Consider the following 27189-nt stretch of genomic DNA (forward strand, 5'->3'; position numbering starts at 1 on the left):
ATTCCCTCCCTAAACCTTCCGCCTCTCCTGGTTTAAGACCAGCTCTTGAAACTACCCAAATGGCCAGGCTTTTAGTCGCCTGTTCTAATACCTTCATCTCTCTTCCTGTGAAGCACCTTACGACGGTTGTCTTTCGTTTAAGGCGCTATATAAATGCAAGTTCTCGTTTTTTTCCAGTTCAGCCCGTATCCTCTCGCTTTTCGCTCACCCCCTGAGTTAAATAACCAATGTAGAGACACCGAGGAACAAGTGACCAATTTACCACTTTTCTCAGCAGATTAGATATTCCCCTTGATGGTTCTGTAAAATTGAACCATTTGTTCACCTGAACACAGGACCCCTACGCCGATGCTGTCATTGAGAGAAGGATTCAATGTGAATGAGCTGCAGTTCCGGAGCCGAGACTCGTTTCCTTCACACTGGACATCATTCACCCACACGGGCCCTTCACTCTCACCGTACTTTGAAGAGTTATAAGCGGCTATCGCAGAGCCGCAGCCCAGCTGTCTGCAGACCACGTTGGCATCATTTAGGTCCCAGAGGTTGTCCCGCACTCTCCCCCAGCTGCCGTTGTAGTAAATCTCCACTCGCCCGTCACAGCGGCTTCCCCCATTAGTCAGTCTCGGCGGCCAACCTTCATCTACAAACAGAAACACATTGCGAGCAACGGTTAAACTGAGCCAAAATATCCCATAATTTACTAACTCTCACCCGGACAGTTATTGTTAATTTTAATGATTATATTTCTGTAATAATTACCCACAACGCTTGTAGGGTGATCCTCTCCGCCATTACCTTTTCTCAGTGAATTGATTTTAGAGAGATGCCGAGCAGCTTCCGGAGGCTAATCTGGGGAAAGGGGCTAAAAACTAACTGAGGGCGGGCGGCCCAGGCTGGCTATTGATATGAGCTCTGATCAAAGGCAGGAGCACGGGCACAAAATAGCTTCTGGCTGCTCACAGTTCAGCTGATGTGGAGAGAAACAAACAGAAGTGTAATTGATGGAGCGCTTCCCAGGACGGCCCAAAGCTCTTCACAGCCACTGAAGTACTTCTGATTTGTTGTCACTGCGACAGCAGCAGGACAGGCCGGAGGGGCTGAAGGGCCTCCTCCTGTCCACATGTTGCGATGTTTTAAGTGTGAAACGCGAGAGCTGATTTGCGCTCAGTCAGTTCCCACAAACAGCAATGAGATAACGGACCAGATAATCTGTTATAAGCTGGGGCTGGTTGATGGATAAATGTGTTCCAGGACACCGTGACAACTGTGATGTGCGGAAAGTTCGTGAAATAATCAGAGATACAGAGCAGTTTATGGATATTAAAACTCATCTCGCACTATTTATCTGGCAAGAAATTAACAGAATGTTCTGTTAAAATACAGCTGATGTGTGCGGAGAATTCTATGTTGATTCATATTTGAACCGGTAACATTGATAACGGTTCCAATACTGGTGCAGTGTTTCCGTGCTATAGCAGTGGTCCCGGGGGCTTTTTGCCGTTTCAATAGCTGTTGGTGGCGACCGCTGGGTGTTACTTTGTATTTACAAAGATTTACACCGTAACACGAGATATGTATTTATTAAACGTGCACTGGATTGAAAGCCTTTGATTCATTGCTAATATACTTCAGTCCAATCGACCGACACACACACCTCAGACTCGCTTAGTGTCAGAGGAAGAAGGTGATCTTGATCAGTAAAACGGGTGAATCAGTGACTTACAGAAATAGTGCCACTGGTGTGAGACTCTGCTCGACAGGAGAACAGTTGGTGTATTTCATTTCAATACACTGAGTGGACTCACCCGAGCAGATGACACTGGTGTCATTTCCATGTGAGCAGCGAAACTGATCCCAGGATGAAACCGGACAATCCCACAATCGGGACTCGTTCCCCCGGCACCTGTAGTTCTCCTTCCACACTGGGCCGGTTCCCTCCCCAAAGTGAGCTGCTCCCGGGGTTGCGGTGACTGCCCCGCACTGAAGGTGCTCACAGACCACGCTGGCATCTTCTAAACTGAAATAAACATCACACAGAGTCCCCCACTGGTCTCCGTGTAGCACTTCCACCCGGCCGGAGCACCTGTTCTCCCCACCAACCAATCGGGGTCCATGGTTCCCTGTTTTGGAAACAAATACAGATTCAAATAGAATGTAAATCACCTTTAGTATATATAAGGGGCAAAATAGAAAATGGGGGAAGCTTATCCACCACTATCGCACGTCCGTAATTTATCAAATAGTTATTTCTTTGTAGCAATCAAAGTTACTGCAAGACCCCAAGAAGTTGTGTGATAACTCAAAAGTTGACAGCTCTTCCTGAAAAACTAATGGATTGTTGGCCGTTATCTCAATGGGCTTGGAATATAAAAGTGAGGAAGTGATGTTTCAGTTGTACCGAGTCTTGGTCAGACCCAAACTGGGGCACTGCTCTCAGTTTTGGGCACCGCATTTCAGAAAAGATATCTTGGCCTTGGAGGTGATGCAGCGCAGATTCAGCAGAATGACAACAGTGCTTAAAGTGATGGAGGGACTGGGTGTTTAAGGTGGTGGATGGGCAGGCAATCAAGTGGACGGCTTTCATCTGGATAGTGTCGAAATTCTTGAGTATTGTTGCAGCTGCACCCAACTAGAGAGTATTCTATCAACTCCTGACCTGAGCCTTGCCGGTGGTGAAGAGGCATTGGGGAGTCAGAAGGTGGGCCACTCGCTGCAGAATACCCAGCATCTGACCTGCTGTATTAGACACGGCATTTATGTGGCTGGTCATGTAGGGTTTCTAGTAAATGGCCACACAGAAAATATTAATGGTGGGGGATCGGCGATGGTAAAGCCAATTAATATCAAGAGGAGGTGGTCAGAGTATGTCATGTTGGAGATGGTCATTGCCTGACCCTTGTGTGGCACGAATGTTACTTGCGAACTATCAGCCCAAGTCTGGATGATGTCCACGTCTTGGTGCAAGTGGCCATGGCTTGCTTCATTATCTAAGGAATTGCGAATGGAGCTGAACACTCTGCAATCATCAGCAAACAGCACCACTTCTGACGTTATGTTGGAGGGAAGGCAACTTATGAAGCAGCTGACGATAGTTGGGTCAAAGACTGAAATTGCGAAGAAACTTTTCACATAAAGGGTAGTGGAAATCTGGAAATTCTCCACCTGCTCCCCAAAGGAAAGCCTTTGCATGCTGAGTTCAATCGAAATGTTCAACACTGTGATAGATTTTTGTTTGTTAAGGGTAGCAAGGAATATGGCTCAAAGGCAGATAAATAGAGTTGAGATACATATCAGTCATGATCTAATAGAATGACCGAACAGGCTAGAGGTACGGAATCTCCTATTTCTGATCATATGGATTTGTTTCCCATCATATCAGCTGTGGGGAGTAAAGAGAATTGATTCTATAATATAACTGCCCAATCTTCTCCCTCTGGCCTGATTGTACTGACCAGTGCGGGAGTACAGCCGCCCCCTGATACCCCGCTGTTCAGTAAGTGTGACTCTGGACAGGGTGGGTCGAAATGCTATTGCCATGTGGTACAATTAATAGGGCCTGGTGTTCACATCAAAGTATCTAATTAGGTCAATGCGCGTTTATGAAGTCAATGTCCGACTTTTGGGGACAATGGTCAATTATCTAGGTCAGTGAACAGTTAATGAGATAAGTGATCAGTGTCTTGTTACTACGATTGATGCTAATTAAAGTGACTGCACCACTGAGAAGTTCAGTGCGGGTCTCCTAAGTCAGTGTACCGGTAAAGTTGACGGTGCACGGCTGGTGACATCATTGCGCTGTTAATCAAGTGAATGTCGGGCTAATGACCGCAGTGCAGGCACCATCACACAGGAGCATCAGCAATGGTAAAGGTGCCCGGGGTTTAGGACAGTGTCGGTTTAATGACGTCAGCGGATGGTTAAGGAGCGCAGTGAAGGGACCAGAAAGTCCGTGGTTGGGCAACGAGGACAATCGACCGCCCATAACATCAGTGCACGACAAATCAAGTCAGAATCAAGGGATGGTTAACAAAAAAGGAACCAAACTAATGACGTCAATGCACAGTTCATCAAGTCAGCTTATTTTTAGCAAGGGTTCTGAGTTGTTACTTAAGTTAACCTGTAGTTAATAAAGTCTGTAATTTGTTAATGAGTCAAAGTACATTGAACGATGTTCTCGGTCAATGATGTCAGCGTGTGATTAATGATGATAACCCGTAGGGAATGAGGCGGTGTCCTATTAATGAACCTACCGTGATGGTCTATGAGGTGTGCACAAGTTTAATGAGACAGTGCGCGACTAGCGAGTTGTTAGACACCGATTGTGACATCAACTGTCTAAGAGAAAAATACGTTCAGTGCAGGCGGTAAATAAACTAGCAACAAATTTGCTTACTTCAGAAGAAACCTTTAAGTTTAGAAACTTTCTATTGACAAATTATTGCGGATATTTTGACGTGTTCGGCCAGACCTATAACAATAATAGTAAACTGTAAGGACTAGTTTATATATGATATTGTTAGAGAGAAACACAGGAATGTCACCTTCCTCAGTTTTCCCAATATTAAGGAGGAAGTTGTCTGTTGTTCAGTAAGTCTGTACTCACCGGAGCAGATCACACTGGCATCGTTCCTGTGGGTGCACTGGTGGTGATTTACTGGAGAAAGAGGGCAGCCAACCAGACTTGTCTCGCTGCCTGTACATTCAAAGACATCACTCCGTAGAAGTCCAGTGCCCTCTCCAAAATAAGCCCCTCTTGGCACGGACACCGCGGCTCCACACTGAAGCTGAGCACAGGCCACATTGGCGTCATTCAAATCCCAGTGAAGGTCGCACACTGTTCCCCAGGTTTCACCGTACTGGACCTCCAGTCTGCCCGAGCATGGGGAGTCTCCGGATACTAGTCTAGGAAATCTGTGATCTGAATAATCATAATAATCACAATACTCACGATATTCACCATAAAATATTTGCAAATGAGTACACATCTGATTAATGACAGGTCTGACACTATTGGTTCTCAGATTGGTTCCAATCTGGTCCAATACCGATGATGCTGTTTTTCCTCTAACGCTATTGGTTATAATGTGACTGTCTGGCTTTTTATAATATTGCTTTATTTGTTGGTACCTTACCCAGTGGCCGTCACTCTGATGTTACAAACACGCACTGTATCAGCAGAGAGAACGCGGCAAAGTATCGATAGAGAGAGAAGAGTAAATCGAAGTCAAGCAATCTCTGTCCTCCCTGCACCCACTTTGGGTTGGCTCCACTGCCGGCCGCATCCATGTTCTCCTCCAGAAAGTAGAGGCCGAGATGGGCCGGCAGAGGGCGCCCTCGCTTTCACCCTGTAACTGAAGGACACCGAGGGGAGAATTTCCCGACCACCCCGTCTCCCTCCAGGAACACCCTGCCTTTACACAACACACGATGCATCCGTTTGATGATGACGGTTGGAGCCGGTACAGCTCATTAACCCAGAATGACCCTAAAGACGGCTTTTCGCATCTGCCTTGTCAATGATTCTATTTTCCTCAATCAATCTACACCAGATTCCAGACCAATCCTCCATCGCTCTCTGTGAGAAGAATATCCGGACACCAGTCCTAAGTCTGTCTTTCTCTCCCTTCGGTATTTCACACCTTGTTGTATTGACATGTTCAAATTAAAGTTTTTTTTATCTGATTCACGATTTCGCCCCATTTACTGCCTCCAGCAGATCACATCCCGCTACAAGGCCCATTATTCAGCACAGCGGTTTGTAGAGATCTGACTCCAGTTTTGGCTCTACACCACTTCCAGGGTTTAATTGTCCCCGTGTACCTCGTTACCGGAACGATACACGGTGCACAAGGCGAGGCCTGGTCAGAGCACTGTCTAGTTTAACTCTGAGCTCTTGTGCCTCGTGACCGGATGTATACACACAGCACAAGGCGTGACTGGATGGAGCTCTGTTCCGTGAAATCCAGACACCCTGATTTGCCCTGCACTCTTTTGCTTACATAGTTGAGCATTCGGTTTGTTTGCTGATTGCTGTTGTTCGCTGATTGGACATTTGAGGATCAAGGCCAAGAACTACGCTCGATCAAAAACAGATAGAGTCGTGAATTTCTAAATGCTGAAAAGGTAGAAACATTGAAGGCCCAAAGAAATTGAGGGGTACATGTACACAGATCACTAAACTGCAGTGGTCAGTTACAAAAACATAATAAAAAATGCTAATGGAATGTTAGCCTTTATATCTAGAGGGCTAAAATGTAAACGGGAGGAGGTTTTCCTACAGCTATACAGCGCCCTGGTTAGACCACATCTGGAGAGCTGGGTCCAGTTCTGGGCACCGCACAACAGAACGAAGATATTGGCCTTGGAAGGAGTGCAGCGCAAATTCACCAGAACACTGCCAGTGCTCCAAAGGTTAAATTATGAGGAGGGATGACATGAACTAGGCTTGTATTAACTGAAGTTTAGAAGGTTAAGGGGAAATTTAAATGGTGTTTATAGAATTTTGAAAGGAACTGGTAGGACAGAGAGAGAGAAACTTCTTCCACCGACGGGGAGTCTGGGACCAGGGGACAGAACCTTTAAATCAGAGCCAGGCCATTCAATAGAGTTCAGGAACAATTCTTCATATTAAGGTTGGTAGAAGTGTGGAACTCCTTCCCACAAAAAGCAGTAGATGCAAGCTCAATTAATAATATTACATCGCCATATAGGGACCGATCTCTAACATCAGATTCAAAGTTTTACAGTGAAATTCCCATAACCAGTTATTCATTTAATCAAACACTTCAGCAAATGTCCTCACAAGACGACGACTATAGTGGCCATGATTGATGAGAAACACGGGCCGGAGTGCAGATTTCCAGCCATGTTCTCTCTCTTCCCCACTCGCTCTCCCCTCGGTTCCTGTTTAACTGAGACAGAGAGTGCCGATGTGAAGGGAGCCGCAGTGATCCCGATCCTCCCTCATCGACCTCCGCCACTAACAGCGAGTAACCGTTCAGCACATACACCGAATTGCCCGGATTAATTTCAGGGAACGCAAATCCACAGTCAGTACAGCTCTCAGTAAACAGGATCTCTTAACTCCGACCAACACTTATGCTACCGGATCCAGGCCGTTCCCTTTTATAACCGGGACCCAGACCGCTCCCTTTGATAACCGGACCCAGACCACTCCCTTTGATAACCGGACCCAGACCGCTCCCTTTGATAACCGGACCCAGACCGCTCCCTTTGATAACCGGGACCCAGTCCGCTCCCTTTCATAACCGGACCCAGACTGCTCCCTTTCATAACCGGACCCAGACCGCTCCCTTTGATAACCGGACCCAGACCGCTCTCTTTGATAACCGGACCCAGACCGCTCCCTTTCATAACCGGACCCAGACCGCTCCCTTTCATAACCGGACCCAGACCACTCCCTTTCATAACCGGACCCAGACCACTCCCTTTCATAACCGGACCCAGACCGCTCCCTTTCATAGCCGGACCCAGACCACTCCCTTTGATAACCGGACCCAGACCGCTCCCTTTGAGAACCTGGACCCAGACCACTCCCTTTCATGTTATGGAGCTTGAGACCGAGCTTCGGACACTGCGACACATCAGGGAGGGGGAGAAGTTCCTGGACTCTATGTTTCAGGAGATGGTCACACCTATGAAGTTAATTACTGCAGATGTAGTCCGTGGTCAGGGACAGGACGGTGTGACTACGAGTGAGGAAGGTACAGGGATCCAGGATGTAGTGTTGAAGGAGACGCAGCCCTTGTTCTTGTCCAGCAGGATCGAGGTTCTTACTCCCTGTGAGGGCGGGAGCGGGGACTGCAGGGAGGATGAGCAACCTGGCCAAAGCACCGTGGTACAGGGGGCCATTCAAGTGGAGGGAGTAAAAAGAAATGTTGTAGTGGTAGGGGATAGTATCATTAGGGGGATAGATAGGGTTCTCTGCAGTCAAGAGCGGGAGTCCCGAAGGCTGTGTTGCCTGCCTGGTGCCAGGGTTAAGGACATCTCTTCTGGGCTGGAAAGAAACTTGCAGTGGGAGGGGGAGGATCCAGTTGTCGTGGTCCATGTTGGTACAAACGACGTAGATAGGACAAGGAAGACGGTTCTGTTAAAGGAGTATGAGCAGCTAGGGGTAAAATTAAAAAACAGAACCTCAAGGGTAATAATCTCTGGGTTATTACCTGAGCCACGAGCGAATTTGGCTAGGATAACTAAAATTAAAGAGTTAAATGCGTGGCTCAAAGACTGGTGTGGGAGAAATGGGTTTTGCTTCTTGGGACACTGGCACCAGTACTGGGACAGGAGGGAGCTGTTCTGTTGGGACGGACTCCACTTGGCCAGTGCTGGGACTAGAGTCCTGGCGAATCATATAACTAGGGCTGTAGAGAGGGCTTTAAACTAATTAGTGGGGGGGAGGTTTCTAGAGAGCAAATAATAGAAATGACAACAGAGAAGGTCATAGACTTAGGTAGCAGTGGGGGAATTAAAAAACAGAATGTGTCAGGAAGGGACAGAAGGTATGGAGTAAAAAGTAAAGTACTAAAAAGGGAAAAAACAGGAACTAAGTGTTACAAAACATATTTGAAAGTCCTTTATCTGAATGCACGTAGCATTCGTAACAAAATGAATGAGTTAACGGCACAAATAATGACATATGGGTATGATCTTGTGGCCATTACAGAAACATGGCTGCAGGGTGACCATGACTGGGAATTAAACATACCAGGTTATTTAACAATCAGGAAGGACAGGCAGGAAGGGAGAGGAGGTGGGGTGGCTATGTTAATAAAGGAAGGAATCACTATAATACAGAGAAATGATATTGGGTCAAAGGAGCAGGATAGTGAAACAGTTTGGGTGGAGGTAAGGAATAATAAGGGGAAAAAAACACTAGTGGGTGTAGTCTATAGGCCTCCGAACAGTTGCAACTCTGTTGGACGGAGTATTAATCAGGAAATAGTTGAGGCTTGTAATAAGGGAACAGCTATAATTATGGGGGATTTTAATTATCAAAGTAACAGGACAAATCAAATTGGGCAGAGCAGCCTTGAGGAAGAGTTCATTGAGTGTATTAGGGATGGGTTTCTTGAGCAGTATGTAACTGAACCGACCAGGGGGCAAGCAACCTTAGATTTGGTCCTGTGTAATGAGACAGGATTAATTAAAAATGTCCTAGTAAAGGATCCCCTTGGAATGAGTGACCATAACATGGTTGAGTTCCATATTCAATTAGAGGGTGAGAAGGTTGGATCTCAAACAAGCGTGCTGAGCTTGAATAAAGGAGACTATGAAGGTATGAGAGCGGAATTAATTAGAGTGGACTGGGAAAATAGATTAAAGGGTAAGACGGTACATGATCAGTGGTGTACATTTAAGGAGTTATTTTACAACTTCCAAAAAAAATATATTCCACTGAGGAAAAAAGGGTGTAAAAGAAAAAATAGCCATCCGTGGCTAAGTAAAGTAATTAAGGATAGTATCCGACTAAAAACAAGGGCATATAAGGTAGCCAAATCTAGTGGGAGGATGGAAGATTGGGAAGTCTTTAAAAGACAGCAAAAAATAACAAAAAGATTGATTAAGAAAGGGAAGATAGATTATGAAAGTAAATTAGCAAAAAATATAAAAACAGACAGTAAAAGTTTCTATAGTTATATAAAAAGAAAAAGGGTGGCTAAAGTAAATGTTGGTCCCTTAGAGGATGAGACCGGGAAATTAATGGTGGGAAACATGGAGATGGCAAAAACACTGAACAATTATTTTGTATCAGTCTTTACAGTAGAGGACACTAAGAATATCCCAACATTGGACAAACAGGGGGCTCTAGGGGGGGAGGAACTAAATACAATTAAAATCACTAAGGAAGTGGTACTTGGTAAAATAATGGGACTCAAGGCGGATAAATCCCCTGGACCTGATGGCTTGCATCCCAGGGTCTTGAGGGAAGTAGCGGTAGGGATTGTGGATGCATTGGTAATAATTTTCCAAAACTCACTGGACTCAGCAAAGGTCCCGGCAGATTGGAAAACTGCTAATGTAACACCCTTATTTAAAAAGGGTAGTAGGCAGAAGGCTGGAAACTATAGACCTGTTAGCCTAACATCTGTGGTTGGTAAAATGTTAGAGTCCATTATTAAGGAGACAGTAACGGGACATTTGGATAAACATAATTTAATAGGGCAAACTCAGCATGGTTTCATGAAGGGGAAGTCATGTTTAACAAATTTGCTTGAGTTTTTTGAGGAAGTAACATACAGGGTCGATAAAGGGGAACCAGTGGACGTAGTGTATTTAGACTTCCAAAAGGCATTTGACAAGGTGCCACACAAAAGATTATTGCTCAAGATAAAAAATCACGGGATTGGGGGTAATATTCTGGCGTGGGTGGAGGATTGGCTCTCTAACAGAAAGCAGAGAGTTGGGATAAATGGTTCATTCTCAGATTGGCAACCAGTAACTAGTGGTGTTCCGCAGGGGTCAGTGCTGGGTCCCCAACTCTTTACAATCTATATTAACGGTTTGGAGGAGGGGACCGAGTGTAACATATCAAAGTTTGCAGATGATACAAAGATGGGACGGAAAGTAGTGAGTGAGGAGGACATAAAAAACCTGCAAAGGGACATAGACAGGCTAAGCAAGTGGGCAGAGATTTGGCAGATGGAATACAATACTGGAAAGTGTGAGGTTATGCACTTTGGCAGGAAAAATCATAGAGCAAGTTATTATCTTAATGGCAAGAAACTGGAAAGTACTGTAGTACAAAGGGATCTGGGGGTCCTGGTGCACGAAACTCAAAAAGTTAGTATGCAGGTGCAGCAAGTGATTAAGAAGGCCAATGGAATGTTGGCTTTTATTGCTAGGGGGTTGGAATATAAAAACAGGGAGGTATTGCTGCAGTTGTACAAGGTATTGGTGAGGCCGCACCTGGAATGCTGCATACAGTTTTGGTGTCCATACTTAAGAAAAGACATACTTGCTCTCGAGTCAGTACAAAGAAGGTTCACTCGGTTAATCCCGGGGATGAGGGGGTGGTCATATGAGGAGAGGTTGAGTAGATTGGGACTCTACTCATTGGAGTTCAGAAGAATGAGAGGCGATCTTATTGAAACATATAAGATTGTGAAGGGGCTTGATCGGGTGGATGCGGTGAGGATGTTCCCAATGATGGGTGAAACTAGAACTAGGGGGCATAATCTTAAAATAAGGGGCTGCTCATTCAAAACTGAGATGAGGAGAAACTTCTTCACTCAGAGGGTGGTAGGTTTGTGGAATTTGCTGCCCCAGAAAGCTGTGGAAGCTACATCATTAAATAAATTTAAAACAGAAATAGATAGTTTCCTAGAAGTAAAGGGAATTAAGGGTTACGGGGAGCGAGCAGGAAATTGGACATGAGTCTGGGTTCAGAATGGTCATGGCCCTGTGGATAGTGGAGTGGGCCCAGGGGCCGTGTAGCCTTGTTCTGCTCCTACTGTGTTCTAATTCTGTTAGATTTCAGGAGATGGTTTTATTCCTGTTCCTGGCTGGGGTGGAGATCGCCTTTACAGAAGGTAAGTACTGTAGAAAATATAGGGACAGAGTGATCTCCTGGAAGAATTTCGATCGCCTAGATGGGTCGGAGAGGAATTTCCCAGATTTTTTTCTCCCAAATTGGCCATTGGGTCTTTATCTGGTTTTTTGCCTCTCCCGGGAGATCACATGGGTTCGGGTGGATGCAGAGTAATAGAAGATTTGAGGTTAGGATCAGATCAGCCATGATCTTATTGAATGGTGGAGCAGGCTCGAGGGGCCGATTGGCCTACTCCTGCTCCTATTTCTTATGTTCTTATGTTCTTATGTTCATAACCGGACCCAGACCGCTCCCTTTGATAACCGGACCCAGACCGCTCCCTTTGAGAACCGGGACCCAGACCGCTCCCTTTGATAACCGGACCCAGACCGCTCCCTTTCATAACCGGACCCAGACCGCTCCCTTTGATAACCGGGACCCAGACCGCTCCCTTTGATAACCGGGTCCCAGACAGGTTGTGATAATCCTGGGAAATCCGCATTTTTATTTTCTCTTGCTGAACTGAACTAAATCAATGATTATATTATGCATTCTAGTTTAAAGATTTCATTGTGTTATTGCTTCATTTATAACCATACTTGTAAACCCTGATTATAACTGTACCTGTAAACCCTGATGTAATATGCCATGGGTAGACCTGATTAGATTTTAAAATGGAAAAAACCGAGCCGCTGGGCCTCCCTTGATTAACTTTTTAAAACTGCCTCTCAGCAAACATAATAATAAGAACAGACAGCGTGTCTGTCGGAACAGAACTAGCAAGGTCCTGTGTGGCTGCCACTTTGTGGAATGTTCTGATATCTGCAGTGAATTAAAAACATAGTCAAACAGCAAGGACACCACATCTCAGCCTATGGAGACATGTTCCGTTTGTGTTGCCAGAACCACCCCAGATATGGGTCTTGATGGTCAAAAACAGATGATGTCAGGGTGTTACGGGATGAGGGCCTGACGGGGGCAGGCGGGATTTTTAGGTCCGGGGCATCCCTGTAATTGTACACGGGCTTTCAGGTGTAAGTCAGTGATTAGGTTAACTGGTCCCCAGAGGCTTTGCTGGGATGAAGTATAAGAAGGGGGTTTCTGAAACACATAGATTGTAGAGACAGTCAGAAAAGAGCTTGGGAACATCCTCCAGACCAGCCGAGGAGGGATTCGGGTTGTTGGAGGACCCACACGCGTCACACCAGACGGCCGGGCGAGCCTCGAGGCCAGGGCCGATTGGAGTTGAACCCTGGATATCGCGTCTTCTACCCAGGGCATAACGGGAAATATAAATCTTGATTGCACCTTGTTTAACTACCGCTCAGATGCTGTAATGTATCAAATCTCACTTAAACTGAACAAAATATAATTACTGTCACCAATACGGGTCAAGTCGAATCTTTTGGAACTTGGGAGTGAAAGGGTTAATTGGCAACGATCCAGAACCTCTACACGCACCCTTTGATAACCGGGTCACAGGCCGTTCCCTTTGATAAGCGGGACACAGACCACTCCGTTTGATAATGGCTACCATCTCTGTACACGGATTGTTCCCCCAATAACAGCAGCTGCCCCCAAATATTCCCTCTTGTTTTCGTAATGATGAAATGTCATCGACCTGAAACGTTAACTTTGCCTTTCCACAGATGCTCCCTGACCAGCTGAGTGCTTCCAGCATTATCGGATTTTAGTTCAGATTTCCAGCAGCCGGAGTATTTTGCTTTTGTTTTAGAGGGAAATTCTGGGAATTTGGTGTAAATAAACACTTTGAGTTCGGGTAGTAGCAGAGTGGATAGTAAACAACACAATAAGTCATTTTTCTTGGAAAGTAAGTGCCTAAATTGGGTAGAGTAGCAATGGGATCTAGAGGTACAGGTACACAAATCATTAAAAGTAGTGACGCAAGTTAATAAAGCCATAGAAAAAGCAAACACAGGTTTGTTTCTAGAGGGACAGAATTGAAAAGGAGAATAGTTATGTTTGACTTGTATAGAACCTTGGTTGAACCATACTTAGATTATCATAGAAACATAGAAGATAGGAGCCCCTCGAGCCTGCTCCGCCATTCAATGCGATCATGTCTGATCATCCAAATTCTGTACCCGGTTCCTGCTTTCTCCCCATACCCCTTGATCCCTTTAGCCTTGAGAAATATATCCAAATCCTTCTTGAATATATTTAATGAATTCACCTCTGCTGCCTTCTGTGGTAGAGAATTCCACAGGTTCACCACTTTCTGGGTGAAGAAATTCCTCCTAATTTCTGTCCTAAATGGCTTACCCCTTATCCTTAGACTGTGATCCCTGGTTCTGGACTCCCCGACCATCAGGAACATTCTTCCAGCATCTAGTCTGTCTAGTCCTGTTAGAATTTTATGAGTTTCGATGAGATCCCCTCTCATTCTTCTAAATTCCAGCGAGTACAAGCCCAATCGATCCAATGTCTCCTCATACGTCATTCCTGCCATCCCAAGTATCAGCCTGGTGAATTTTCGCTGAACTCCTTCCATGGCAAGAACATCCTTCCTCAGATAAGGTGACCAAAACTGCACACAATACTCAAGATGTGCTCTCAACAAGGCCTTGTACAAATGCAGCAAGACATCCTTATTGCTGTACTCAAACCCTCTCGCTACGAAGGCCAACATAGCATTTGCCTTCTTAACCGCCTGCTGCACCTGCATGCACACCTTCAGCGACTGGTGCACAAGAACACCCAGGTCTCGTTGCACTTGCCCTTCTCCCAATCTATTGCCATTCAGATAATAATCTGCCTTCCTGTTTTTGCTACCAAAATGGATAACCTCACATTAATCCACGTTTTATTGCATCTTCCATGCTTCTGCCCAATCACCCAACCTGTCCAAATCATCCTAGAGTTTCTCGGCATCCTCCTCACAGCACACACGCCCACCCAGCTTTGTGTCATCTGCAAATTTGGAGATATTACATCTAGTTCCCTTGTCTAGATCATTAATATATATTGTGAATAGCTGGGGTCCAAGGACCGATCCCTGCAGTACCCCACTAGTCACTGCCTGCCACTCGGAAAAAGACCTGTTTATTCCAACTCTTGGCTTTCTGTCTGCCAACCAGTTCTCTATCCAATTCAGTACCTTGCCCCCAATCCCATGTGCCTTAACTTTACACACTAATCTCTTATGCGGGACCTTATCGAAAGCCTTCTGAAAGTCCAAAAACACCACATCCACTGGTTCTCCCTTATCTATTTTACCAGTTACATCCTCCAAAAATTCCAGTAGATTAGTCAAGCATGATTTACCCTTTGGAAATGTATGTTGACTTTGTCCGATCCTGTGCACAGTTCGGGTTTCCAATTTATAAAAAGGATAAAGAGGCACTGAGAAAATAAAGATTTACAACGATGATTCTGGAACTGAGAGGCAATACCTATCAGGAAAGATTGAACAAGCTAGAAAAAAGACGGCTGAGGGGCGGAATTAGTAGTGGTATTTAAGAATATGACAGCATTTGATAGGGTAGAATAGAGAAGGTTTCCACTTGTGGGGTGAGCAAAACTCGGAGCCATAAATATAAGCGGGTCACAAATGAACTACTCTCTGGGTAAATTTGTTTCCCCTGAACTCCCTATTGGAGTCATTTGTCTAAGATTCTGTCCTTTTTATCTTCTCAATATTTATCAAAACTGGAAATGAATGGGAATGTACAGGCATCTGTGGGATCTTACTGTGTATTTCCTCCCGTGCTGCCCACAGTAACCGCGGACCCATTGCCCAGGCTCCCTGAGGCTGAGAAACCACCCTCCCCAGTCTCAGATTCACAGTCTGTGGAAAATATCAGATCGCACAACAAGCGATGAGCGCAGGCGCAGAGCCGGGCTCACGGCGCATGCCCGGTAGCGGCTGTTGGGTTGAGAATGGAGAGTTGGATTGAGATTGTGGCATTTCCAGCGGGTCAGCTCATTCACTGCGGCTTTGGGGCAAATCTCAATGGAAACTTGTTCTGTCTGCATTGTAAATGTGCCGCGTGTCAGCTATTTACTGCTCCCGGTGGGGGTGTTTATTGTATTAAATAACAGTAATATTATAATAACACAAACATTAATCCTAATATTAATAATATAACATTAATAATAACCGGGGAATACTGGAATTATAATCTCTCTCTTTCCGGGGACGGACACCCGCTGATAATTTTACTTCCGCTTTATTCCGGAAACAATCAGAGGCGGCGGGAGATGAGAGACAGAAGAAAGATGTTTACCTGCACAGATGACGCCGGCATCATAGGAGTGTGACAGTGAAGAGTGATCCCATTGATCTGAATCACACTCCCGCAGAGCGGCCTCGGTCCCGCCGCACTGAACATCATACGTCACAATGGGTCCGGACCCTTCCCCAAAGTGAGCCCCGCCCGGTGCTGACAGCGCGACCCCGCAGCCCAGCTCCCGGCACACAACAGCGGCGTCCGGCAGGTCCCAGAGATCATGGTCCACAGTCCCCCACTGTCCCCTGTAGTGAATCTCCAGTCTCCCAGCGCACGGACTGCCCCCATTCACCAGTCTCAGCTTCACCGTCTCTGTAAAATATCAGAAATAACATCAAGCGGTTAGAGTGTATTAAACCCGCAGTCTCCCAGCGCACGGACCGCCCCCATTCACCAGGCCAGAGGGACCATGTGAGGAATCAATGGGAACATCAGACTGTGCCCAGACCCCGAATAAAACCCGGAGTAAATATTAAACATGGCAAAAGGGAGATGGAAATATTAATAAACGGTGTGAACGAGCAGGGAACCGGGAGTCAGCGGGAAGTTCCCAGCACCAGAGCGGCTCCCACGGGGCCGGGTGGTGATTGGCTCAGAATATATTCCAGCCTCCAGAGGTCGGGAGATGGGCGTGGCTGCAATGGTCAGCTGTCCATCATGGTCAGTACCGATTGGCCGAACGTAGTGAGAGCACAGCCCCAGTCAGGATTGGAGGAAATTCCCCCCAATCCCAGGAGACAATAGAGGAAGAGGCGGGGCTGGATGGTCATGTGATCCTAATGTCAGCACTGATTGGTGAGGTGAATGTGAGAGCTGCTGTGGGACCGGCAGCAGTGTCAGTGCAGCCGGTCCTTCACACTCTGCCCTTCAGGGACCCCGTTTATTGTCGCTCTGCATGAAGGCAGCAGCCGCCTCTCGGCTGGAATTAAAGATCTTTAGTAACAGTCCGCGGGAAACACTCTTCCTGTCCGAGGGACACACGAGGAGCGGGTTAATCGGTGATCAGAAAGGCCCTGAGATTGTCATCTAGCCTTAATATTCAATGGGATGGATCAGAGCAGAGAGATTCCAGATAACGTGACAATAAAAGGCGATTACCTGACGGGTGAGCTTGACTGTTCCCGGGTCTGCCTGAAATGAGACATTGAGAATTAGAGTTCGCTAGGGCAAGAAATGGATAAAACTGTCAGAAAGAAAAGTCACAAATACAAAGAACTGTGCGGTAAAATTTCCCATCAATTTGCGAAAGAACTGATACCGGGGTCTGTGATTTCATCTGTTCTTCATTCCTTATAAAACCGCAAATACAATCTATGCAGCAACCTGACATTTGTAAAGTGCCTACAGTTTATCGAGAATGATTTTCACACAAACACACACTGACCCCTGGGCGCACTCTCTCCTTGTGATGACGGTGCTCGGGCCCCATTTATTACCAGTGTGTAGGTGCCCAGAGATGGCGGTGGTGATGGACCTGCTTCTCCCGAATGCTTCTCCTTAACGTTGTGCGGTCTTGGGCCAGGGATTCCCAGGTGTCGGTGGGGTTGTTGCACTTTTTCAAGGAGACTTTGCGCGTGTCCTTGAAGTGTTTCCTCTGCCCACCTGGGGCTCTCTTGCCGTGTTGGAGCTCCGAGTAGAGCGCTTGCTTTGGGAGTCTCGTACTGGGCATGCGGATGTCCTGGCTCATCGATCGGATCTGATAGAGCATGGACAAAGTTTCGATGCTGGACATGATGGCCTGAGCGAGAATACTGACGTTGGTGCCTTTATCCTGCCAATGGATTTGCAGGATGTTGCGGAGGCAGCATTCGTGGTAATTCTCCAGTGCTTTTAGGTGCCTTCTGTACATGGTCCATGCCTCTGAAGCATACAGGAGGGCGGGTATCACTACTGCTCTTTTGACTGTGAGATTGGTGCTGGGTTTGAGGTCCTAGTCTTCAAACACTCACTTCCTCAGGCGACCGAAGGCTGCACTGGCGGTGTTGGACTTTGTCATCGATGTCTGCCCTTGTTGACAGTAGGCTCCCGAGGTACGGAAAGTGGCCCGTGTTGTCCAAGGCGTCGTCATGGATTTTGATAATCGGGGAGCAGTATTGTGTGGCGGGTGCAGGTTGATAGAGGACCTTTGCCTTACGGATGTTTAGGGTAAGGCCCATGCTCACGTACGCTTCAGTGAAGGTGTTGACGATGGTTTGGAGTTCGACCTCAGAGTGTGCGCAGAAGCAAGCATTGTCTGCATAATGTAATTTGATGAGAGAGGATGGGACGACCTTGGACCTGGACTTGAGGTGATGGAGGTTGAACAGTTCCTGTTTGTTCTGTAGATTAGCTCCACTCCAGCGAGGAGCTTACTGAGGATGAGATGGAGCATTGCAGCAAGGAAGATTGAGAAGAGCGTTGCTGCGATAACACAACCTTGCTTGACCACGGTCCATACGTGAATTGGGTTTGCGGTGGATCCATTGGTCTGGAACACGGATGGCATGTCGTCGTGAAGCAGCCGGAGGATGTTGACAACTTTTGAGGGCAGCCGAATTTGAGGGCTCTCTCACAGTGATATTAGGTAGCGAGGTAAAGGATTCCCATGCAAAGTTCATGATGGAACACAAATATGATTGAAATTATGTTACAGATAATCTTATTGTGTGATGCATTTCATCTCTTTTATTTTAAACCAATGTTTTCCACGTGGAAATGTCAACGTTTCAATAAAGTTGTAACTGGAAGTTTCTGCTACTCATTTTATTTCTAAATTCGCCAAACAAAACAAAATGAGCCGTTTGTCAGGCGGGTTCCCACCTCCTATCTCCGTGCTGGGTGTTCCTCATTAAGTTCCTGCTGAGCGAATTCTCTTGTAAACTGTCCTCGCCGATTGGTCCATCATTTTACCTGTTAATGATGTTCGGTTAATGGTCCTCTCATTCACTGCTTAAGCTTTGCTGCTTTTTGAAATGCAGCCAGTTTGTTGACCTGCTCCCAACCCCCCTGATGATATTGTGTCCCACAGATCTCCAGGTCTCTTTCTATTCCCCCGGTTGTATATTACAGACAACGTGAAACCGATTCCTGTCCTCAGCTGCGTTTGTCAAGAATACTTGAATGAGAGCAGTTTCCAAACAGAATCTCTCTGGTCTCGTTTTGGCCCGGGCTCTGTAATGTTGACAGAGCGTTACAAACTTCCACTCCAGGAGAGCCTCTGCAGTCCTTCCCAACACTCTGCTGTCCTGCAAATTCATCTTTTATTGTTAACCATTGACAGACGAGTGGGAAAATTCTTTCAGTATTTACTCAAAAACGTTAAAAACTCAACCCTTCTGTTAGAATTGGTCATTTTGAGATTACAAAATAGAGTCACTAGAGAGTGTTTATAAGAAAAGTGTTCTCATGTCAGACTATCAGGTCTGTCAAGAATCAAAATAATTATTTTATATTAAATGATTTCAAGTCCGACTTGAACAGCTTTCACAATTAAATGAGTCCTGTTATGTTTAAGAAGCAAATGAATAGAAAATCTTTAATTGTAGGTTAAAACCTCCAGTAAAACACCAGAGGGAGCTCACACCAAACAATCCAGACTCTGAGCGTTAACAGCGCAAAGAGTAATTTCAAACAAAATATCTCCATAGCCCTTAACTAGTGCTTGGATAAACGTTACAATGGTTAGAAAATCAGCAAACACGCATCGAATATTGACAAGAACAGGAAAAAGTGCTCTGATCGCTATCTGCCGAAGTTAAATATACAAACAAAATCAGGATTTGTTACACAAAACTACCAGAGCATGGGACATGTGGAAGGAGATTGAGAAACATGTCCCGCTATCTCATTAAATGCTACATGACACTATCTAAAACTATGGAGTAATTGGAAGGGTATTAAGAAACAAGTCCCTATACCTCATTAAACACTACATGACAATGTATATAAAGTATGGGACATGTGGCAAGAGATTGAGAAACATGTCCCGTTATCTCATTAAACACTACATGATTCTGTAGAAAAAGTATGGACCATGTGGAAAGAGACTGAGTAACATTAATTGTTACATGACACTGTTCGTACAAATGTATGGAATAGAAAGCTTAATTTAACATAAAAAGCTCATAGTTTTGACGATCCTCACAAATTAAACAAAAATAGCATACAGCAAAACCCGGTGTGATTTAGGATCTTTCAATAGCATCATTTATGATGAGTGTACTTGATAAGAACTCCATTAATAATGATTACTAATTGAGGCAATATTGGTTCCACCTCTAGTTAATATTTAACTTTTACAATATTTATAGTCCTTGTCAAATGCTCCAACGCTGAACACATTTTTTAAAAAAGGTCAATTCTCTGCATCACATGGTGTCAGACAGCGCTTCACTGAGAAATATCTGGGACCGAAATCTCTATGTGGGTTCATTCGGCAGTAGGTGCAGCTTTGACTGGTGTTCCACACTCAGTGAGTTCACTTACACCCCAGACTCCGATACACTCTATTCCAACAGTGACCGCGCTCTACTTCCAACAGGCTCTGTTTGAAACACCGACTGGAATATCATCTCCAGTCTGCTCTGTCTGTACGAGAGCCGCAGGGAACAAAATAACAATAACTGGTGCAGAGTTTGTGCTCGATTTCGGTTTAAAATCTAAATTTGACACAAAGATCCTCTGAAAATTAAAGTAAGTTTTGATCAGATGCAATACATAATACACATATTTACTGTCACCGAGAGAATTGAACAATTGTTTCCAATTTGAAGTTGATGGAATTTTAAAATCAAACAAACAACCCAAAAGATGTATTAAATTAAAATTCTACAAATTAACAAAAACATTTCAATATTCACTTCACTTCACTTCATTTCATACGATCCCAATGAATGACATATTTGAATCAAATATGCCCATTATCTGTAAATTGATTTTCATCAACACGCGATTTGTGAAAATGATTCAGGGAGTGGGATACATTTCATGATTTTTCTCCGTTCTCTGATTTACAGCAAATGTTCTTTAAGCTATCTATAAAGCAGGATTTTAGTTTCCAATCAATTTTATAACATCAAATAAATCACGGTAACATAGTTCGTTAAACGTACAATGCATCTGATAACAGTGCGATAATGTTACCCTGTCAGTAAACCAGGCTTTGTTAATGATCGAGATTAATAAATATAACCAAACACACACTAAAAACTGAGAGAAACTGAATGAAGTCATCGACCGACAAACTCAGCAAAGGTTATCGAGCAGTTGGAAGGAGATTGAGAAACCAGTCCGGATATCTTATTAAACACTACCTGATATTGTATAAAAACATGGGCATGTGGAAGGAGACTGAGGTACGTTAATTATTACGTGACACTGTTAATACAAATGTATGAAATAGAATGATTAATTTCAGATAAAATGTTCATAATTTTGAAGGTCATCAGTGACTAAACAACAATAAGCACACTCCCGGACAGTGTGGAAATTTCAGGAACATATTTGTTTGGAGAGTAAACTTAACAATGATTGTACTGATAATGAATGCAAATTGAACAATATTGGTTCCACGTCTAAGTAGTATTTATCTTAACAATATTTAAATTCCTTCTCCAACCCTCTAATGCTGAATAATCTATTTAAAATAGTTCAGTTCACTGTACCACACGGGGTTAGACAGCACTTCTGCTGAGAAATATCTGAGACAGAAATGTGTGTGCGTGTTCAGTCGGCAGTAGGTGCAGCTTTGACTGGTGTTCTACACTCAGTGAGTTCACTTACGCCCCAGACTCTGATACACTCTATTCTAACAGTGAATGCGCTCTACTTCCAACAGGCTCGGTTTAAATAATCGGATTAGAATTTCAACTCCAGTCTGCTCTGTCTGTGCAGGAGCTGCAGGGGACAAAATAAAACAAACTGGTGCGGTAGTGCCTTAGATTTCGGTTTTAAAATTAAATTTCGCTCAAGGCTCACCTGGGAATTTAAAATAATTGCTATTCGGATGTAAAATATTCTTATATCTGAATAGAATGACATCGACAGAAATGGGTAAAGTTTCCCTACTTGTAGTTGATGCAATTTAAAATGAAACAACCAACCCAAAATATGTTTTAAAAGAGAATTCTTCAAAATGCATCAAGCATTTCAATATTCACTTCATGCGATCCCAATGAATGACAAATTTGAAGAAAAGATGCCCGTTTTCTTCAAATTGAATGTGATCAGCAGGCGACTTGAGAAAATGATTCAGGGAGTGATACACATTTCATGCTTTTTCTCCGTCCTATGATTTGCAGAAAATGTTCTTTGAATACTAAAGTCCTGTTTTGTAGATAATTTAATCAGTTTTTAAAAATAATATAAATTTAAACACAGATCAAGTGTCTGATAGCAGTACGATAATATTTCCCTGTCAGTAACCAGCATTTGTTATTGATAGAGGTTAATAAATATAACCAAACACACACTGGACACAGAGAGAAACTGAATGGAGTCACCGACCAAAAACCTCAGCAAAAAATATCGAGCAAGTGGAAGGAGACTGAGGAACAAGTCCCGAAATATGAATAAACCCTACATGACACTTTATAAAAAGTATGGAGAATGTGGAAGGAGATTTAGAAACAATCCCAATAGCTCATTAAATTCTACATGACTCTGTATGAAAAGAATGGGGCATGTGGACACAGACTGAGTAAGCTTAATTATTACATGACTCTGTACATGTAATTGTTAGATCTGGAAAAATAATTTAATATTAAAAGTTCAAAACTTAGAAGGTAATCACTAACTAAGCAACAACACACACAGAAAATTCTCCAAAGATTTAGGAAATTATATTAACATCAATAGTTGGAGAGTGTATTTAATTGTAATTGTACTAATGATTAATGTTAATTTTGACAATATTGGTTCCACCACTAGTTAATATTTTATTAGAAAATATTTATAAACTCATCCAACATTCTAATACTGAAAAACTTTTAAAAATATTTCAGTTCACTCTATCACACGGGCGTCAGACAGCACTTCTAGTGAGAAATATCTGTCACAGAAATGTGTGTGTGAGTTCAGTCGGCAGTAGGTGCAGCTTTCAATGATGTTCTGCACTCAGAGATTTCACTTACAGCGCAGACTCCGATACAGTCTTCTCTAACAGTGACCGCTCTACTTCTAACAGGCTCAGTTTAAATAATCCGAATATATTTTCCACTCTAGTCCGCTCTGTCTGTACAAAAGGTACAGGTGGAAAGCGAATGCGAAATCAGTCCGATATCTCATTAAACTCTACAGGACACTATTAAAATTCAAGGAAACAACCTTAAATTTCCACATCACCTCAATGTCTTCAGTAGTAAAGACCAATAATTATATTAACGTGGTAATAAAAAGCGTATACATAGATAAACTAAACAACAACACTCACAGTAAACTCCCCAGAGATTCAAGAAGTTTCAGTGACATATTCTTTTGGGATAGAGTAGTAAAAAATACTAAGAATTAATGCTAATTGAAACAATATTGGTTGCACCGCTAGGTAATATTTTATTATACAATATTATATACCTTGTACAACACCCTAACGCTGGACAAACTCTGCAAAACACGGGGGTCAGACAGCATTTCTACTGAGAAATATCAGTCACAGATATGTGTGCGTGTTCACTTACACCCCAGACACCGATACACTCTATTCTAACAGTGACTGCGCTCTACTTCCAACAGGCTCGGTTTAAATAATTCGATTAAAATTTCAACTCCAGTCTGCTCTGTCTGTACAAAAGCCGCAGGGGACAAAACAAAACAAAACTGCCGCGGTATTTGTGACCGATTTCTGTTTTCAATCTAAGTTTTACACAAATCTCGAGTGGGAATTTAAAATAGGTGTTAATCAGATGAACAATATTCTAAACCCGCTCATTGTCACCGACAGAAATGGAGAATTGATTCCCTATTTGAAGTTGATGGAACTTAAAATCAAACAAACTGCCCAAAATATGTATTAAGTGAAAATTCTACAAATTAAATAAACCATTTCAATATTCACCTCATACGATCCCACTCAATTGCAAACTTGAATAAAATATACCAGTTTTCTGTAAATGGACCCAGAGCCCGATACATTCCATTCTATCAGTGAACGCGCTCTACTTCGAACAGGTTCAGTTTAAATCGTCCGATTAGATTTTGAACTCCCGTCTGCTCTGTCTGTACAGGAGCAGCATGTGAAGGCGATTGAGAAACCAGCCCCGACATCCCATTAAGCTCCAGATGACATTATTACAATTCAAGAAAATAACATTTGCTTTCCATATCACTTCAATATGTTCAGTAGTAAAGAGCAATAATTGTATTAATGAGGCACAGATTGTAATATTAATAATCAGCGATGACTCACAGTTGAGAAGCTGCAGTAAAAAGATGGTCAGGAAAGACCGCAGCATCTTCCCCGGAGCCAGTTACAGCGACGGGACATGAACATTAACCGAATGTTGTTCCCGGTTACCGAGCGGGCCCTCCAGCACCTTCCGACACCCCGACTGAACTGGAACTTAATTCGTGGATTACTGTTTGTACAGAAACCAATGTTTCTTTCAAAATAACCAATAGATTTTGAAATGTGTTAACCGTGAATTGCAGCCTGGTAAAATACACCAATGAGAAGGAACCTGCCCATTAATAGATGCAAAGAGCCCCGGTTCCATCCACTGCCGTTGATCTGCGTGAGTCTGATAAACAAAATGAATCACCGACCCCGCATCCGGATCACAGAATCATACAGAACAGAAGGAGGCCATTCGGCCCGTTCTGCTTGTGCCGGCTCTTAGAAAGAGCTGTTCAATTTAGTTCCACATCCCCAGCTGTTTGCCTATAACCCGAAACTCCTTTCTTAAGCCTGGTGTGCAGAATTGTATCCAATACTCCAGCTGAGGCATAACCAGAGATTTGTAAAGTTTTAGCATTATTGACTAGTTTTTTATATTCAATACCCATATTTACAAAGCCAAGTATCCCATACGCTTTCTTAACCACCCTCTCAACTTCCCCAGTCATCTACAAATATTTGTCAGTTCCCTCTGTTCTTGCACCCCTCAAAATAGTACCATTACGATTATACTGTCTCTCCATATTATTCCACTCAAAGTGCAGCATTTCACACTTATCCACGTTAAATTGCATGTTCCATGCGTCTGCCCATTTCACGGGTATGTCGATGTCTTTCTGAATTCTGCTACTATAATGTTCACTGACATAATAAATCTCACTACACAATTGGTTTGTGCATAAAGCAAGGCTTTAATCAACTTGTTTCAGAACATGGAGGTCTAGTTGTACTTCACTAGTTCCTTGTCTTACAAAATGTCCCTGGCAGGCTGGGGCCGACGCCCGAGTATTTATACTCCTTGGACGGTGCCAACAGCTGGCCATCCAGCATTATTTTGCGAGTAGTTTCTTGATGAATTATGACATTTATAAAACTCACTATTTAATAAGTTGTGTAAATGTATATCGCCTGCAATATTTGAAATTGTATTCCATGCACAGAAGTCCAGGTCATTTATAGATTGCAAGAAAAGCAATGGTCCTAATACCGACACCTGGGGGACCCCACTTCATAATTCTATCCAGTCAGATAAAAATTCCTTCACCACTACTCTCTGCCTCCTATTCCTTAGCCAATGTACTACACAAGTTACCATCATCCCTTTAATATAATGAGCGTCTATTTTCGGAATAATCTTCTGTGAGATACTTTATTAAATGGCTTTTGAAAGTCCATAGATACAACATGTACTGCAGTACCTTCATCAGTCATCTCTGTTACTTCATCAGAGAACTCAATCAGTTTAGTCAGAAACGAATTACTGCCCGTTATTAACCTATGCTTCTACAAGTGAAAATTAATTTTGTGCTTGACAATGGTCTCTAGTAGTTTTTCCCACCAGCACTGACGTTAGACTGACAGGCCTGTAGTTTCCTGGTTTTTCCCTCTCCGCTTTTTTGAAGAGGTGTGTGACAGTTACAATCCTCCAGCCCTCTGGCCCCACTCCAATATCCAAGGAGATTGACAGATTGTGATCAGAGCATCTGTTATCTCTATCCTAGCTTCCCTTAGCAAGCTAGGATTCACCCATCTGAACCGGGTGACTTGTTAACTTTGTGTGGTGCCAACATATTTAGCACCTCCTTTCTATATTTTTTATCTTATCCAATATCTCTACTCCCCACTCCTCTACTCCGGCATTAACTTCATCTTCTTCCTTTGTGAAAATAGATGCAAAGTATTCATTCAGTAGCTCAGTCATGCCCTCTGCCTCCACAAGAATATTTCATTATTTGCCCCTAATCGGCCTCACAATTCCTTTAACTATCCTTTCACTTCTTATACGTATGTAGAAGATTTGGGGGTTCCTTTTACATTACAAGCTAATATTTTAGCATTCTCTCTCTTTGCTCTTATATCCTTTTTCAATTGCCCTCTGCACTCTCGTTAATTTGCCTGGTTTCAATTGTATTCTCTATCTTCCTTTTGTCATAATCCTCAGTTTTCTGTTTTATTTTAATCTCTATTTTCTTTGTCATCCAGGGAGCTCTAGTTTTGGATACCCAATTTTCCCTCTTTATGGGGATATATTTGTAGTGTGCCCGAATCATCTCCACCTTCAAGGCCGGTCATTGTCCCTTTACTGTTTTCCTGGTCTTTTTTTAATCCACATATGCTAGATCACTTCTCAAATCAGTGAAATTTTAGTTCTCTTCCATTTGATTATTTTCATAGATACATAGATACATAGAAGATAGGAGCAGGAGTAGGCCATTCGGCCCTTCGTGCCTGCTCCGCCATTCGATGAGATCATGGCTGATCCTTTAATTCAGTATCCCGTCCCCGCCTTCTCTCCGTAACCCTTAACCCCTTTTGCCCGTAGAAATATATCTAATTCCCTCTTAAATATATTTAATGAGCTGGCGTACACTGCCCTCTGTGGCAATGAGTTCCACAGGTTCACCACTCTCTGAGTGAAGAAATTCCCCCTCATCTCTGTCCTAAATGGTTTAGCCCTTATCCTTAAATTATGTCCTCTAGTTCTGTTCTCACCCGCCAAGGGAAACATTCCTTCTGCATCCAGTCTGTCTAGACCTGTCAGAATTTTATACACTTCTATGAGGTCCCCTCTCAATCTTCTAAACTCCAGTGTGTACATCCCTAAACTACATAGTCTCTCCTCATAGGTCATTCCCGCCATTCCTGGTATCAGCCTGGTGAATCGCCGCTGCACCCCCTCCATGGCAAGAACATCCTTCCTCAGATGAGGCGACCAAAACTGTACACAGTACTCGAGGTGTGGTCTCACCAGTGCCCTGTACAGCTGCAGCAAGGTATCCCTGTTCCTGTATTCTAACCCTTTT

The 27189-nt window shown here is 43.8% G+C and overlaps 1 protein-coding gene across 1 annotated transcript in view; it reads right to left on the reverse strand.

Moving 5' to 3' along the window:
• Positions 1-24224, reverse strand: part of LOC147098126 (scavenger receptor cysteine-rich domain-containing protein DMBT1-like) — a 53228-nt gene extending 29004 nt beyond the window's left edge. Inside the window, exons 1-6 of the mRNA XM_085971333.1 lie at positions 24179-24224; positions 16897-16929; positions 15796-16110; positions 4604-4918; positions 1806-2120; positions 326-640 (exon numbers count right to left, since the gene is read on the reverse strand). Of these exons, the coding sequence (XP_085827459.1) occupies positions 326-640; positions 1806-2120; positions 4604-4918; positions 15796-16110; positions 16897-16929; positions 24179-24224 (1339 nt within the window). The remainder of the gene's footprint in view (positions 1-325; positions 641-1805; positions 2121-4603; positions 4919-15795; positions 16111-16896; positions 16930-24178) is intronic.
• Positions 24225-27189: the final 2965 nt, after the last annotated feature.

Source organism: Somniosus microcephalus, chromosome 30 (assembly GCF_052327205.1).
Source record: "Somniosus microcephalus isolate GS21.2 chromosome 30, FLI_Smic_1.0, whole genome shotgun sequence".
Lineage (NCBI taxonomy): Eukaryota > Metazoa > Chordata > Chondrichthyes > Squaliformes > Somniosidae > Somniosus > Somniosus microcephalus.